This window comes from Stegostoma tigrinum, chromosome 10 (genome assembly GCF_030684315.1).
Source record: "Stegostoma tigrinum isolate sSteTig4 chromosome 10, sSteTig4.hap1, whole genome shotgun sequence".
In the NCBI taxonomy this organism is placed as follows: domain Eukaryota; kingdom Metazoa; phylum Chordata; class Chondrichthyes; order Orectolobiformes; family Stegostomatidae; genus Stegostoma; species Stegostoma tigrinum.
This window is the reverse complement of record NC_081363.1, coordinates 27,260,029-27,276,792: the sequence shown is the minus strand read 5'-3', so window position 1 is coordinate 27,276,792 and position 16,764 is coordinate 27,260,029. Positions and strand designations below refer to the sequence as shown.

At 39.3% G+C, this 16,764-nt stretch overlaps 1 protein-coding gene across 1 annotated transcript in view; it reads right to left on the bottom strand.

The window, feature by feature from the left end:
- Positions 1-1,660: 1,660 nt before the first annotated feature.
- lgmn (legumain) overlaps positions 1,661-16,764 on the bottom strand; it is a 35,770-nt gene continuing 20,666 nt past the window's right edge. Inside the window, exons 7-13 of the mRNA XM_048538142.2 lie at positions 15,556-15,622; positions 13,378-13,496; positions 11,596-11,685; positions 7,652-7,849; positions 6,324-6,494; positions 3,533-3,600; positions 1,661-2,136 (exon numbers count right to left, since the gene is read on the bottom strand). Coding sequence (XP_048394099.2) covers positions 2,094-2,136; positions 3,533-3,600; positions 6,324-6,494; positions 7,652-7,849; positions 11,596-11,685; positions 13,378-13,496; positions 15,556-15,622 — 756 coding nt within the window. The 3' untranslated portion in view covers positions 1,661-2,093. The remainder of the gene's footprint in view (positions 2,137-3,532; positions 3,601-6,323; positions 6,495-7,651; positions 7,850-11,595; positions 11,686-13,377; positions 13,497-15,555; positions 15,623-16,764) is intronic.

The following is a 16,764-nucleotide window of genomic DNA, read 5'->3' as shown; positions in this document are numbered from 1 at the left end:
GCCTGAAAACTGGTGAAGACATTAATAAAACAAAAAAATAAAGCCTCAGAACCTGGTACAAAATCATTATTTAGATAACATTTTGAACATTTAAGTTTTAGGCACTCGGATCTATCTATTGTGCACAATTCATAGATTATTTAAAGAATAGTTTCCAGGCTTCACAATACTGTATTAAAAGAAAATGAAAACCCAAACTGGGTTCTTGCATTCTAACTTTCTTCTTATTTGAATCAAGCTCCATATATACCACCATATATTTATTGCCACATGCAAGTGTTTCTTCTGCATAACTTTTGGTGTACTTTCTTGAGAAAGGATGTACTGGCACTGGAGGGGGTGCAGAGGAGGTTCATTAGATTGATTCCAGAGCTGACAGGACTGGCTTATGAGGATTGGGTAGACAGGGACTACACTGGAGGGAATTTAGAATAAGAGGAGATTTTATAGAAGCATTGAAAACCACGATGGGACTAGATAAAAGGTAGAAGCAGAGAGGTTGTTTCCACTGGTGGATGAAACTAGAACTAAGGGGTCTAGCCTCAAACTAAGGAGGAGCAGATTTAGCACTGAGTTGAAGAGGAACTTCTTCACCCAAAGGGTTGTGAACCTGTGGAATTCCCTGTCCAGTGAAGCAGTTGAAGCTACCTCACTAAATGTTTTTAAAGCAAAATTAGATAGATTTTTGAACAGTAAAGGAATTAAGGGTTATAGTGAGCGGGCAGGCAAATGCAGCTGAGTCCATGAAAAGGCCAACCATAATCTTTATTGAATAGCGGAGCAAGGTCAGTGGGCCTGATGACCTACTCCTGCTCCTGTTTCTCATTCTTAGAGTGGGTGGCAGATAGGGGTGGGGTGAAGAATTAATTTTGATCAGAAACTGGCAGTAGTATACTAACCACCTGCTCTACACTCCGCCAATTTGGCCTTTCAGTGCATACATTGATCCTGTCCATAGCCTGCTGCCTCTGAAGTTGCATTTCCTAAATTCATGGAAAGCATCATAGCCCATTTAAAGTATTTCCACACACACACACACCAAAAAAATCAGCAGTGGTGGTGCATTGCAGTTCACTCAGGGAGATCAAGTGGATGTCATGAGGCATCTGGTACAGTCTGGGCCTGTAGATAATAATGGTAGAGGCACCAAAGTATGTTCCATCTCTCAGCTAATTGGTATTCTCAGCTGGGTGATGAGAGACACTGCACCACTGACACTTCCAATAAGCAGAAGCCATCCCGGCTCTCGGAAATAAAAACAGGAAAGTGCTCAAAAAACAGATGCAAGATTTTTTAAAAAAAAACCCTCATTTGACTGAGAATGTAAGCTAGGAGGTTTAGCAAATCTAAAATGTGGCTGAGATCTTAATTGGTAAAATAAGCAAAAGATGGCCCTAAATGTTGAAAGTTAATAATTGCTCCTCAGAATTGTGGGGAAAGCAATTTCAAATTACTTCCCCTTCCACTAATTAGATGTGTATTTTCATTTAGATTATGGTACATTAATCAAACAGATGGCGACAATGCTCCATACAGGTTCATGCAAATATGCTTGAAAACACTACCAAAGTATATAACATTTCACCTAGATTTAACACTGAAAATTACAGAAATCATCTAGATTTACATACATTTAAAATAAGTAGAGAAAGTAGAAAACTTGACTTTACAGATTTGTTTATTCTTTTTAATTGAATATTGTGTTTCAGTGGCATGTATAACAGCTAGTGATTTCCCTTCATCTCGGCTCCTTATAATTAAATTTACAAAGCAAGTGCACTCAAGGAAGATAAACCTCTGCGGTTACAAAGTGCATCATCACACAGAAATAAAAGCTCTGCGTCAGTAAGGCAATTTGAGCACACGACTCAAAAATTCATACCAAAAAAAATCAATATCTAAAAAAATATAAACCATTAATATTAAAGACACCAAAAAATCCAAGGACTTGGCTGGTGAAGAGATAAAAAGAGAGAATCTTTTCATGCAAAATAAAACTAGAATTAAACACAAATTGGTACAGTTATTCTTAATCTCCATAATCCCAACCAAATTACGGAGGGAATATTTTGAAACCTATTGTCCAGTCCTCCTTAACTCCGCAATAGGCACACAGCATCCATGGCTTGAAGGATACTATAACAAGAAATAAAATGGGTTATTCAAACTGTCTTCATATTAATTTTGACATACAACATACTGTTGGATCCAAGAAAAATAAATAGTTTATAAAAACTACATGTACATTCACTGAACTTTATCCACAATACTGCTAGGGGGGGGGTGGGGAGAGTGGAGGAATCCTCACAAAAAGGTGTTGGAGTGGTTCACTTAACAGCACTTCTCCCTTCAGACAAAACATTGCACAAGTTTTTGCTGGGTCAGTTTGACTCAGGAGTTCTTTTTTAAAAAGAGAACTGGGGCACAATTCCCAACCTCAAACCCAGGGTGGTTCACGTGCCAACTCTACATCCAGCACACTGACCTGGTTGGCTCCATAGAAGAATGGGAAGTGGCTATCTTTGCAATTTTCATGGAGGTGGGCCAGATTTATAAAGAGGCCCATGCTTGACAACACCTGAGGCATCATGAGCCATAGTCTGCATGAGAAAACCTTTTGAATGGCAACTTCAAGAAGATCCTCCAAGTAACCCAACCCGCCATGCCAAGTTATGGATATCTGAATGAATGAGTGGGTTGTTACAAGACTGGTTGAATAGTTTTTCCTGGAGTTTAGGAGAGTAAAGGGCGACTATTTTGAAGTGTGTAAAATCCTGAATGGTCTTGGTAAAGTGGACAAGTGTGTCTTCTTGCGAGTTAGTCCAGAAGCAGGGTGCACTATTTTAGAATTATGGTTCACTCTTTCAGAATAGAGATGGAGAGAAAAGGTTGTCTCACAAATTGCTGTGTAGGTGACTTGGGAACTTTCTGTCTCAGAAGGCAGTGAAGGCAAGGCAAGGTAGACATGCATGCATTCTTGCAGGCTGGGGAATAAAGGGTTATCTGGTGTCAATGGGAACGTAGAATTTGAAACGAAAACAGATCAGCTATGATCATATTGAATGGTGCAGCCAGTCTGAAGGGCTAAATAGTCTCTTATGCTCCTATTTCATATTTACACGTTTGAAGATCATTATGTGAGGAAATGATAATGTCACCAAATCAGCAAACTAGACATTCAGGTTCTGGGGACATTGGTTCAAGGCCCAGCAAAGCAGCTGATGGAATTTAAATTCCATTAATAAATGCGAATTATAAATAATACTTCCACAATATTAAGCTACTCTCAGTAGTGGTGATAGTTACAACTACTGCAGAGAGATTTTAGAAAAATCTGGTTCAGTAATGCCCTACAGGGAAGGAAATGCGTAGTCCTTACCATGTCTGACCTACATATGTCTCCGTATCCAAAGTAATATGGCTGACTCTTAACGAACCTTGGAACAGCCTCACAAACCAACAAGGAGAGTCAACAAATGCATCCCTTACCGTGACCAACGAACAGATTGAAAAAGGAAAAAAAAAAAGTTACCTCTTTACCGGGAAACCTTCTTCACAAAGATTGACCAAAGCATAAAGTTGTCTCAGTGCATATTCATACTGAAAGAAAAATAACATTTGAAAATATACAGCAGTATTTCTTCGTTACTAAATGTGAAATGAAACCTAAATTCAGACCACATTTTCAGCACAAAGGATATTACTAAATTGTAGAGGTTTTGGAAAAGGTTTACCAGGACATTGCCAGGAATGGAGGGTTGGAGTTATAAAAAGATAGGCTGGATAGACCAGGACTTTTTCCACTGGAGAGCAGGAGGTTTGGGGTGACCTAATAAAGGTTTATAAAATCAGGACGAGCATAGATAAGATGAATGGCAAGAGTCTTGCGGGTGTTCAAAACTAGAGGGCATAGTTTGAAGGTGAGAGGAGAAATATTTTAAAAAAGGACCTGAGGAGCAACTTTTTTAAAAAAAAAAATCACAGAGCATGTTTGGTACGCAGAATGAACTGCCAGAGATAAGGATGGATGTGGGTACAATTACAAAGACATTTTGATATAGTTCTTTGAGAAGGTGACCAAGCAGGTAGATGAGAGTAAACCGGTTGATGTGGCGTGTATGGGTTTCAGCAAGGCATTCGATAAGGTTCTCCACAATAGGCTATTGTACAAAATGCGGAGGAATGGAATTGTGGGAGATATAGCAGTTTGGATCGGAAATTGGCTTGCTGAAAGAAGACAGAGGGTGGTAGTTGATGGGAAATGTTCATCCAGGAGACCAGTTAATAGAGGTGTACCGCAAGGGTCGGTGTTGGGTCCACTGCTGTTTGTCATTTTTATAAATGACCTGGATGAGGGCGTAGAAGGATGGATTAGTAAATTTGCAGACGACACTAAGGTCGGTTGAGTTGTGGGTAGTGACGAAGGATGTTGTAGGTTGCAGAGAGACATAGATAAGCTGCAGAGCTGGGCTGAGAGGTTGCAAATGGATTTTAATGCAGACAAGTGTGAGGTGATGCACTTTGGTAGGAGTAACCAGAAGGCAAAGTACAGGGCTAATGGTAAGATTCTTGGTAGTGTAGATGAGCAGAGATATCTCGGTGTCCATGTACACAGATCCTTGAAAGTTGCCACCCAGGTTGACAGGGCTGTTAAGAAGGCAGACAGTGTTTTAGCTTTTATTAATAGAGGGATCAATTCCGGAACCAAGAGGTTATGCTGAAGCTGTACAAAACTCTGGTGCGGCTGCACTTGGGAGTATTGTGTACAGTTCTGGTCACCGCATTATAAGAAGCATGTGGAAGCTTTGGAAAGGGTGCAGAGGAGATTTACTAGGATGTTGCCTGGTATGGAGGGAAGGTCTTACGTGGAAAGGCTGAGGGACTTGAGGCTGTTTTCATTAGAGAGAAGGTGGTTGAGAGGTGACTTAATTGAAACATATAAAATAATCAGAGAGGGTTAGACAGGGTGGATAGGGAGAACCTTTTTCCTAGGATGGTGACAGCAAGCACGAGGGGACATAGCTTTAAATTGAGGGGTGAAAGATATAGGACAGATGTCAGAGGTAGTTTCTTTAGTCAGAGAGTAGTAAGGGAATGGTATGCTTTGCCTGCAACGGAGTAGATTCGCCAACTTTAGGTACATTTAAGTTGTCATTGGACAAGCATATGGACGTACATGGAATAGTGTGGGTTAGATGGGCTTGAGATCGGTATGACAGGTCGGCACAACATCGAGGGCCAAAGAGCCCTTACTGTGCTGTAATGTTCTATGTTCTATAACTATATGAACAGGAAAGGTGTGGAGGATATGTGCGAAACATAAGCAAATGGGACTAGTTTGGCTTGGGAACATGAGGACGTGGACTAATTAGGCCGCAGGGTCTGTTTCCCTGCTGTATGACTCAGACTTTATGATAAAGAACTGAATTTCGGTTTGAAGGTTAAATATCTGATTTTAAAATGCTTGTTGCAATTGATTTTCAAGGACCTACCCTAATATATTACCTTTTCAAAAATGTAAAGAATTCATTAAATGCTCTTTAGTTACACTAGATTTAAGCGATTCAGAACACAAAATGCACAGTTGTGCATCTCTATACAAAGAGAGATCACTCACAAAGTGCCAATGTATCAATTTTTATTACATTACTAGACAACTAAGATTGGCATCTGAAAGTATTTGTCTTCCACTAATGAAAACAGGACAACTATTCTCAGTGTGCAGTTTCACTGGTGGAAAATATCTTCAAACAGTTGAGTTGCTACAATTTCCCAGCAGTCAGCAACACCAGTCTAGATCTTTGCACCACAAGCCAGGGAAAAGATGGAGTTGGGACGAAATGCCCCAGCTACCTGCTTCCGATTCCTATCCTGGGAATTCTATTGATGGTCTGGATGGCTGACAATGACAGGAGTATACTCTGCGGTGGTGGTCTATATGCCCAAACAGCAAGGCAGCACTCCATGCACTTCAGACAGGAAGGAATCCCTTTTGTTTGAGGTACATGGGATAACACTAGAACTGCACCAACAAATTAAGAAGATGAGTCACGTGCATCAGGATGGTTTCACCCAGCTTGCAACTATTTGCTTCAGATGCATTACCCATTGTTCAGCTAAAGTTGGAAACTGGTTTACAACTGATAGCTTACAAATATGAGCCAGTAACAAATGTAACCTTTGTCTGTAATTCTTAAACAGAATGAAATTCTGGTGGACCTATTCCAAACCTGAAATGTGGCTCGTGCGTTAATTAAATAGTACGCGACACAGCAAACATACAGCCCTTTTGGGGGAAAAAAAACTAATAATTTTATATTTACCAGCGGCGTGTGCCAGTTAAAACAGCGAGTTTTAAAATGATAATTTGCAGCTTGGTAGCAGCCATGATCACGGATATGACTTCGTGAATTTATTATCCGCGCTGTAGGCTCCTCAGATCCTGTGACAATGGACACAATCCTTTCCATGGTCTTCTGAATTAAGTGCTTATTCTATCAAAGAATAGATAGACTGGTCAAGGATTATTTAGAAAGCGACATTGCACAAAAATCCAAAAATGTGTGATTAGATTGCCTTTCAAAACAAAACGGATGCAGTTTGCATCAACTTGCTTTCTTGTTGCTATACATGGTCAATTTAAAGATACAATTAGAAAATCTACTGTAAGAAAAATTTTAAGAATGGTCACTACAAGCTTTTTTTTTAAAAAAGTCAAGACGATATCTGTAACACCATCTAGCTTGAGTAAGAATACTGTGGATACTGAAGATATTTAAATGAAAGAATAGAAAGTGCTGGAGAAACTCAGGAAGTTCGGCAGTGAACAAGAAGCAGTTAACATTTTGACTCATTTAACTGTGCCCTTCACCCCAGGAGACAGAGGTACGTGTCCCTGTTTGCTGTCTTGCCATCACCCAGCTTCTGTTGCTGTTCATTGAATCACAGAATCCCTACACAGTGTGGAAACAGTCCATTCAGCCCAACAAGTTCATACCCCCTCCCCCCACCCCAAATAACAGCATCCCACCCAGATCCATTCCCCTACCCCTACATTTTCCCACGTCTAACCCACCTGACGTAAATATCCCTGTACACTATGGGGAATTTCGCATGGCCAATCCATCCACCCAGCACATCTTTGGACTATGGGAGAAAATTGGAGCACGTGAAGGAAACACATGCAGAGGTGGGGAGAAAGTGAAAACTCCACACAGTTGCCCCTGGATGGAACTGAAACCAGGTCCCTGGCTTTGAGGCAACAGGGCTAACCACTGAGCCACTGTGCTGCCTAGCAGCCTAAACCCATTCCAAACCAACTGGCCAATATAAAAATATGGCAGAGTGGGACCTTTTTGGAGAGAAAGGACACCAGCCTTCCCATGTTCTCCACAAAACTTTGGCCCTCACTATCACAGTAAATTCAAATAAGCAGATTAATATAGGTTGCCATTACCAATGACGGTATCTAGTCACTTTTTTTTAAATCTAGAGACTCTTGTTGCTAGAAGAATATGAATGTAATTATCACTAGATGGAGTGCTCTTCAGATTAATTATTCAACCTCTCAGCCATTTCCCAGATTCCTTAATTGCAGGGAGAAAAAGGAAGGAATTTTTGATTAGATGACTTTTTGCTACGCTCTGCTCACCTCCAGAAGTGCATTGATCTCTGAAAGGAGCTTCTGACCCATCTTAATATCGTTTGTTGCCATATATTTCTGTTTAAGAATGGCAAGAGGAACATCAGGACTTGGTACAGCATCCACAATATTGACCCGAGGCTGGGTTGCATAGAGGTCAACCTTCTTTGAGCCCTGGAATGCATTCAGTTTCATGTGCGAAAGTGTCTGGGAAGTGGGAAAACAAATATGATAAGACTTCCATATTTAAAATTACCTTTAAACGTGCAGCTTGCAACAGTGTGAGCTTCATTTAGTGTTAATATTCTTGTCTGAGAGTCACAACGTGTGCGCAGTCAGGTGTCATTCCAGAACCTGACCAAAATCTACACATCATACATTAAAACAGTACTCAGCGAGTGCTGCACTTTGGAACATTCTGCTTTCTGGATTAAATAAGACTCTCTACCTGCCACCAAGAATTATGATCCCAGCTAAAAGGAAATGAAGGTAATCCGTTAAAATCCACAAGTTACTTATTTCTCTGTGAATAATTGGTAGTTATTATTTTAAGAATTCTGGCATCCAAATACGGCAGCATTTACATGCATCACAACTTTTCAATAATTACTTTTTAAAATGAAGGATGATACTTAAACTCAAGGTTATTTTTTGAATAAAAAATGCTGACATATCCATTTTCCATTGCTGATTTAGTTGTAACTTTAGAAACAGATTACATCAGAAAATATCAGACTGCTCGATATTTTCTTGTTGAAATGGTGAGGGTGATTGCTTCAATAATTCTGTATTCTAACTTCAGATCAGAATTGAGAAGAGGTGGCACATGCACTGGCGCAGACATCATGGCCACAAATGCAAAGTCTGACCCTCGTGAGAAAATGATCATGTTCAAACTAATAGCAGGGCTGGCTATTTTAGAGCCAATTATTAATTTTCATTTAGACTGTCACTACAAAGGAATCCAGGCACCTTTTAAAAGTGCAAGGCTCAGAACTGATCCTTCTGTTTTCAGTCATCTCTAATTTAAAGCAGCGGCAGGAAAAGCACCAATATGTCACAAGTTTGAAAATACTGGCCATGCAAAACTAATATCATCAACAAATGTAACACTCCTACTTACGGAAACTGGGGCTCTCAGTCTGCAGAATAATCATAGATCCATTGACTGTCTGCTTTCTCGAGTTAATTACATTTCAGCCACGAAGAAACATACCGAGTGAACACCAATATTCAAAAGAAAACCCGTTTTATTTTTATTTCTTTCCGCAACTACAATTGAAATTCCATATTAGACAAAGCGATCAAGTGCGGTTTTCCCAGGTTTGATGACACAAAGCTCAGTGGATAAGTAAACATTAAGGACGGTGCCAAGAGCCTGCAAATGGATATCGATTGAATAGGAAGTGTACAAGTACAGATGTGTTAAATTATCACTCTGAATGAAAGGACGGAAATGGGAGAGCTTTTTCAATTTTGAGCAAGAAAAGGTGACAAACTGGTACATTTTGGGATTTGGAGTGAATTAGCTGTCAAATACAAAAGGGGCAAAAAAAAAAAAACAGGTTAACACGAAGGCAGAGGAAAGCAATTAGAAAGCAAATGGTACAAAGGCTTTATTGCAAAGACAGTGCAGCATAAGAACAAGTCTTGCTGCAATCAAGAACGTCTTGGTGAGAACACATCTGAACAGCGTACAGTTGTTGTCTTAAAGTGAGTGAAGGTCAAATTTGCATTGAATAAAAGGGCTGACATAGCTTAAGAAAGAATACTGGGGATACTAACGATATTTAAAATGAAAGAACAGAAATTGTTGGAGAAACCCAGCAAGTTTGGCAGTGAGCGAGAAACAGTTAGCATTTCCAGTACGATTTATATCTACAGAACTGAAGGATGTTGAAATATAAACTGCATTAAAAAAAAACGACAAGGTGGGAGTAGGAACAAGTGGAATAGAGGAGGTAGGTGCTCGGAAGGTAAAAAAGGGACGACTGATAGCGGTAGGGAGATGTAGAAATAGATTTTAAAAATGGCGTTAAATAGTTGATGTGAATTGTAGAAAATAGTTCAGCTTTGGTGACAGCAAACCCATAAAAACCAGACACTGGGGATGTGAGGTAATCAAAACAGAGGAGTGTTCACATTCTGAAGTTGTTGAACTCAATGTTGAGCCCTGGCAGTTGACACCGAGTTACTATTCCTCCAGCTTACATCGAATTTTGCTGGACAGCAGCAAGCAGGGGATGAAAATAGAAGCACAGAAATTTTACACTACAGAAGGAGGCCATTTGAGTTATTGTGTCTGTACTGGCTCCTGAAACAGCTACCCACCTAGTCCCACTCTCTAGCCCCATCTCCGCTGCCCTATAACTTCATTACTTTCAAATACATATCCAGCTCTGTTTTACAACCTCTGATGGAATCTGCCTTCACCACTCTCCCAGGCAATGCATTCCAAATCCTATCAAACATCTCATTCCTTTCTTTCTTGCTGAGTCTTGAAATTGTGACCACTAGTCACTGGCGTTAGCACAAGGGCAAGACATGGTTTGACACGTAAACCATAAGAGGGTACAGGACATTCAAGAATGAAAGAGAGGTAGGAAATAGTAGGGGGGGGGGGGTTCTTTGAGCTAAGGATGGAATTAGCACAATGGAGAGGGAATGCTTAAGTCCAGCAAACTAAGAATGCAGAAACAAGAATTGAACGAGGAAAGTAGTCACTTGTGGGAGCAATGTACAGGTCCCTTAACTGTCCCACACTGGTTACAAAGGAAGAAATAATTGCAACTTATCAAAAAATCATGGCACATGGAAAATTTTAATCTACATATTGACTAGAGCAGTCAGATAGGCAAAGGTAGTCTGGACGAGGAGTTCAGAGAACGTTTTCAGGATAGTTTCTTAGATAGCATGTTCTGGAGCCAAACAGAGGGCAGGCTACACCAGGCCTGGCATTGTTAATCAATCCTATCTTGTTGCACAACGTCACAGTAAAGACTTCCCTTGGTGGCACCAGCCAAATGATTGAACTTTTTATTTCAAAAGCCTCGCACCTGCCCATCAATTTGTTAAAATTTGTTTTAAGAAAATGGCACATTTGAAGACATCAAAGCATGATTCAGCATATTGGGTTACAAAACAGGTTAATATAGACGCAGAATATACACAGGGTAAATAGATTCAAAAGTAATAAATGTTCCAAGGGACAGACCCACCATCTGTGGTTCACTCGAAATATTAAATATGCTATCCAAATCAAAGAAAGTTAAACCAGGTGCAAAAACAGGTAGTAGGTCAACAGATTGGACAGAATATTAAAAAAAATGATAAAAACATTTAATTAAGGGTGAGAATGAGAGATTCTCAGAAACATGTAACAAGATAGAAAGAGTTCCTAGTTTAAAGAGAAATTAACAAGGTAAGGCAGTGTACCAAAGCAAGCATTTCACACAGCTCATCTTGAGATAGTTTGTTGAAACTACCCACAGTGAGAAACAAAACATTGAGGGCACTTTCGCCCCAGTCGTGTTTGTGGGGTTGGGAATTTACCCAGTGCTATTTGCCCAAACTAGGGAGGGAATGTTCAGGTTGTAATCTCAGGTTAAGGGCTCAGTTGTTTAAAACTAAGTTAAGGAAGCATTTTCCACTCAAATTTTTGTGGATCTTGGACTGTCTACCTCAGATTGTTGTAGACACTCAGATATTCCAGCATATTCAAGGTGAAGATTAGCAGACTTTTCAGCACCAAGGGAAATTACAGCGGAAGTGAGATCAATTTAGAAGAAGTTCAACATGGTCTTACTAATAAGGAAGCAGGTTCGAGGGGTCATATGGTCAACTTTCTCCAATTTCACATGTTTATATCCCCCTTGTGCAAATCAGTTCATACTCTGCCTCCTAAACTTATGAAGTAAATGCTATTATAGGGATTGATAAATTCATATTCTTACCAGATTTCCATACTCTTGTACATGACTGGTATTGGTCCGTCTCTTTACAATTTTGAATTGTTTGTGCAATGATTCTTTTCTAAGGTCCTCCTATAAAGAATGGGAATGGAAATAGATCTCTTCAATACCACAAGACTAGTTCCACATATTAACACACAGCAGCCAGTTGGGTTTCAAATGTACCCAAGGCATGTGATGTGGTATAAACTTTGACATCCTCAAAAAAAACAGCAAATTTCTACATTTACAGTGTAAATACTTCAAGTCATAAATGAAACTGCAATATCAGCATTTCACAATTGTATACTCTTGATGTTTTTCAATTTTGAGTTAAAGCAATTTAATAACAGCCAAAATGATTAGCATTCTGCAAAGGGTTGCAATCACTTAGTCGCATAGAACTTGAGTATTGCTGAGAAGATTTTAAAAAAAAAGTGTTGCTGAAGCTTTTGTACTCATCAGGACAAATGAATACAAAAGGGAAACCCACACTTATGCTGTAAACATGAAGGCGCTGATTGGTTGGCAGTGGGCTGTGGATGATAGAGGCACAATCAAGGAGAACGTACCAGTTAATGATGAATAACAATTAACTACTAAAAACTTTGAACTAGGTAGGCCGATTCTGGTTTGTTAAGGCAATACCCGGAGAAGCGAAGCTGCAAAAATGACTGTCACTTATTTTGTTCGGTTCAAGTCGGTACAGATCATATATATATGTACATGAATTAGTGCCAATATCCTGCCTTTTCCTTGTAACCAGTACACCCTCTTTTTTTCCTTTCTTGTGCATGGTCCTCGGAGGTCCAGAAATGCTGCTGACTTGTGAAGCATAAAGGAGTAGAAGCACCAACTAGCAAGTGCAGAACCTAGGGGAATTTCAGAGTGACTGTGCAGCTGTACGGCTTTAGACAGAACATTATCTCTAACCTTGTTCATTTTTCATATTCAAGTCATCTTCATCTTGAATGTCTGAATTGAACCTGCCTCCACCAGATGTCCAAGCAGTGCATTCCTGACTCACTACGTGAAAATGTTTTCTCTTACACTGCACATGTTTCTTTGAAAATCACTTCAAAATCTGTGTCTTCTTTCTTGATTCTTTTATGCTTTGATAAGCAGGAATTGTTTCTCCCTATCCCTATCCAGCCCCCTCACGATTTTGAGAACTTCCTCATATCTCACCTCGGCCTTCTCCTCTCCTTAGAGAGGAGCCCAAACTTCTCCCATCCATCTTCAGAACTGAAGATTTTCATTGCTGTAATCATATATAGGTTCAGCATAACTCCTTGCTCAAGAACTCTTTGACCTTACCAATAAATCCTCAGATAATATATTCTTTCTTAATTGCTTTCTCCACCTGCTCTGCTACTTTTAATGCCTTATATAGAGATGTACACCCAGATCCCCCTGCTCCTGCATTGCATTTAGAATTGTGCCCTTTAGTTTATATTATCTCACCATGTCTTTCCACCAAAATGGGAAACTCCCGATACTTCTAAAACATTATTATTCCTTTACTTTAATTTTGTGTTGGAATACCAAATTTGGTTACCTGGATATACTCACATCATTAAGTTACATTGTAGCAGGACACAAAAGCATGGGGCTAATCTTGCCAGGGACTTTTAGGCAGTGACCATTTTACATTGGACCAACATTTACACCAGTTCTAGTTCATGGCTAAACACTTTGTTCACACCTCCTTCTCCTTTCAAATAGAAATAAGCTACTCTGCAACCTGTATGCTTAACATTAAAATTTTAATGTATTGTTACATACCTGGTCAGAGTCTTCCATCCAATTGACGCTGTACACATCACCCAAATAGGTCTGCCTTTCATCATCATAGTAACAGGCATATGATGATTCGCGTTCATTAGCGGCAGTAGTGGCGAATACTGAAATCAGAACAGGAGGGTTTAATGCAGGGGAAAAAAAAGAAAGTGTGGGGGGGGTGGTAAAATGTGATTTGCGGCTAAAAACTGAAATATTCAAATACTGAAGGAAAAACGCTAGAAAAGCCATACAGGTCCTACTTAAAACAGCTAAACATTAACAACATTTTCAAAAGATGGCACTGTGCTACTAAAAAGATTAATTAAGTTCTTGCTTCAATCTACTAAAGTGGTGCTGCATGTGAAGAGTAGAAAAAAAGTTACTTGCATTTAAACAGTAACTTTTAACACAGGAAACACTAAGGCACTTAGAGGGGAAAAGGGGCAAGAGCATCATAGGAGGTTATTTTTCCTGCTAAAGCAAATGAAGCAGCATCATTTTTAAAAGTTGTGAAACTTGTAAATGTTGTTCAGAGAAACAGACATACTCGTACAAACAGCAGAAAGCAAGTATGCAGGCAAATAGGAAGGAAAATGGCAGATTGGCTTATATTGTAAAGGGCTGGAGTAAAAAAAATAAAGGAATTATAAAAGGACATGCTGGAGTAACTCTGCAGGTCTGGCTGTCATCTTTGAAGACAGATGCAGAGTTAAAATTTTGATCCATTATGACTTTTCTCCAGGGCTTCAAAATTCAAAGGTGAATCTTATTGCACTCGAAATGTTAACTCTGCTCCTCTCTCCATAGATGCTACCAGACCCTGCTGGAATTGGGTCCTAGCTGTGGTCCAAGTGACTCATGCAGGCTGCAGCATGGGAAGTGGGCAACCAGGAAGATATGGAGGTGGACTGACAAAGAGGGTCTGAGGAAGTTCCAAGGAAGGGTCACTTGACCCAAAATGTTAACTCTGATTGCTCTCCATAAATGTTGCCAGATCTCCTGAGCTTTTCCAAAATTTCTATTTTTGTCTCTGATAAAAGGGAAGCACTGATGATTTTGGAAGGCTAGGAAGTGTATTCCACGCAATGTACAGCAGGAATAACTTTTACGTCAGTACTATCATTTGCACTGAACTTTACTCCACATTGCATCTCTCCTTAATAGTCAGGCTGTAATTGTTAGGTTGTGGCCCAATTCTAGAATCCTCAACCAGTGGAAATACTTCATCTCCTGTCTTTTCCCATTAATATCTTAAAGACTTTGATCAGCATGCCCCTTAACCCTCTAAATCCTAGAGAACAGGTCTGATTTGTATATTCTCTGCTCATTACTTAAACCCTTAAGTACAGGTATCATTCTTGTAAACCTATATTTTCCTCCTTCCAAGAATGCTGTCCATATCCTCTCAGTATTCCAAGTGGGGATTTGTATAGCTACAGAACAGGAGCCATGTGCTGCATCTGTGTACTTCATACTTCTAGACTTTTAAAGTCTAACATTTCATTAGTCTTCTTGATTATTTACTGCATCTGTTTGTTTATGACATTTTAATGACATAACGACATTTTATGCACCCGAATCCCCAAGTCTCTTCGGACATCATGGTTGGACGTGGCTCATTAATGGAAAGCAAAAGGAAGAACATTTTGCAAGTTCAACAGCTTAAGCACTTCAACAGCTCCTAACGGTCAAAAATCATTTGGAGACATATTCAGTCAGGGAGAGATGTCTGATGTATGTGAAGTGCGTCATTAGTTGAGTACAATTTTGGTGTTCAACTAAAGAAATATGCTATGCATAAAGCATTGTGTAACACAACATAACAAAATCTACAGTTTACACATAAGCTAAAAATGTTGTTAAATAATGCTGCATGTAAAATTTACAACAGTACTTTAGCTAATACAACAAAGCTAATGTTAGTTGTTGCTTAAATAAAGGGTTATTTAAGCTTGATTTCAGCAAGAACACTGGGTTATTCCGAATTCACATTAATTAGCCATTAGAAATCCATTGGGGGAAAAGATTGGAATGCCAAAATATAAGAAGCAAACACTCACTTCAAACATTAGGAAACTTATGATTTGACAATTATTAAAAAGAAAACTTTTTTGGAGCATTCTGGTACAGAGGTTTATGGTTTCCACACAAGATAAAACATTAACCTATGAATTTACATACCATTAACGTTCTTCGGCAGGTCTATCATCATCGATCCAGACTCACAAGCTTCAATGTAAAACACCATCTGTAGAAGTATACTGAGTCACAAAACTGAATCTTAGCATATACAATCCTGTAACTGCATCCTTAAACCTTGCTCATCATGATCACAGTTGATGTTAATATTGGACACGTCAGATTCCAGAATAAAACCTGGCCTGTTTAGATTCCAACTTTACTTTCTTGTTAGAGAAGACCATAGGAAGTCAGTTACTAAACACATTTAAAAAGAAATGGCCAGCGTACTTTTGACACAAATATCAAAACTAGGACAAATGAACTACATTATACTAGACAAAAAGTTGGAAAGATTTCATGACACATATCAGAAAAGAATTAAAACAAACAAACAAAAAAAACCATGTAATTCCTTTCTCCCAGTACTATCCAGAAAAATATTTAGCCCTCAGAAAAGGGATGTTACTATCTTCACACTAAGATAATTTTGCTCAGGCCCAGACAGATGCAGCAGCAACTGGTTTCATTTTGGCAAATTTGTGTGCGTTCACTATTTTTTTTTTCCTGTTAGTGTCTCTCCCCTGAGACACTTAAAAAAAAAGTCTGCAAGTTAAAATCATTATGACTTTATAACTTCAACGCAACCACATGATTTCTCAATACTCAGTGCCTTGCAGCCTCAACTCCATTCTCTGGCACCACTGATGAACTGACTTTCCAGATTGTTCTCATTTCTATGGGAGAATGTTGTTTTCCTCTACTTTTTTTTTTTAAACAAAACCCAATAGGGCTTAAACCTAACACATGCAAATGCACAATGAAATCAGCTTCAAGTAATACCCTTTTTTTAAAGATTTTGGAGGTATAGAAAAAAAAAGTAAGTATCAAAATTCAGCAAAGGCAGAACTTAAGAAATGAACTCAAAATGAAGGTTCATGTAGCAACTGTGGAACATAAATCACAAGCATAAAATAACAGTCAACTGCATTCCAAACTACACATTACTTTCAAGTCTGTAGTGATTCGTGCCAAGGCCAGGTGAATCCCATTGAGTAGCAGATCCTTGATTGGTCCAGGTTAACACTCCCAAATCAGGAGCCCTGGCTGACAGGTATAAACAGGAGATGAGGAAGGTGTCCTCACTCTAGAGGCTGGCTGGTCACAGTCTTTGCACTGTGTGCATGTAAATAAATGGTGACCTTGATGATG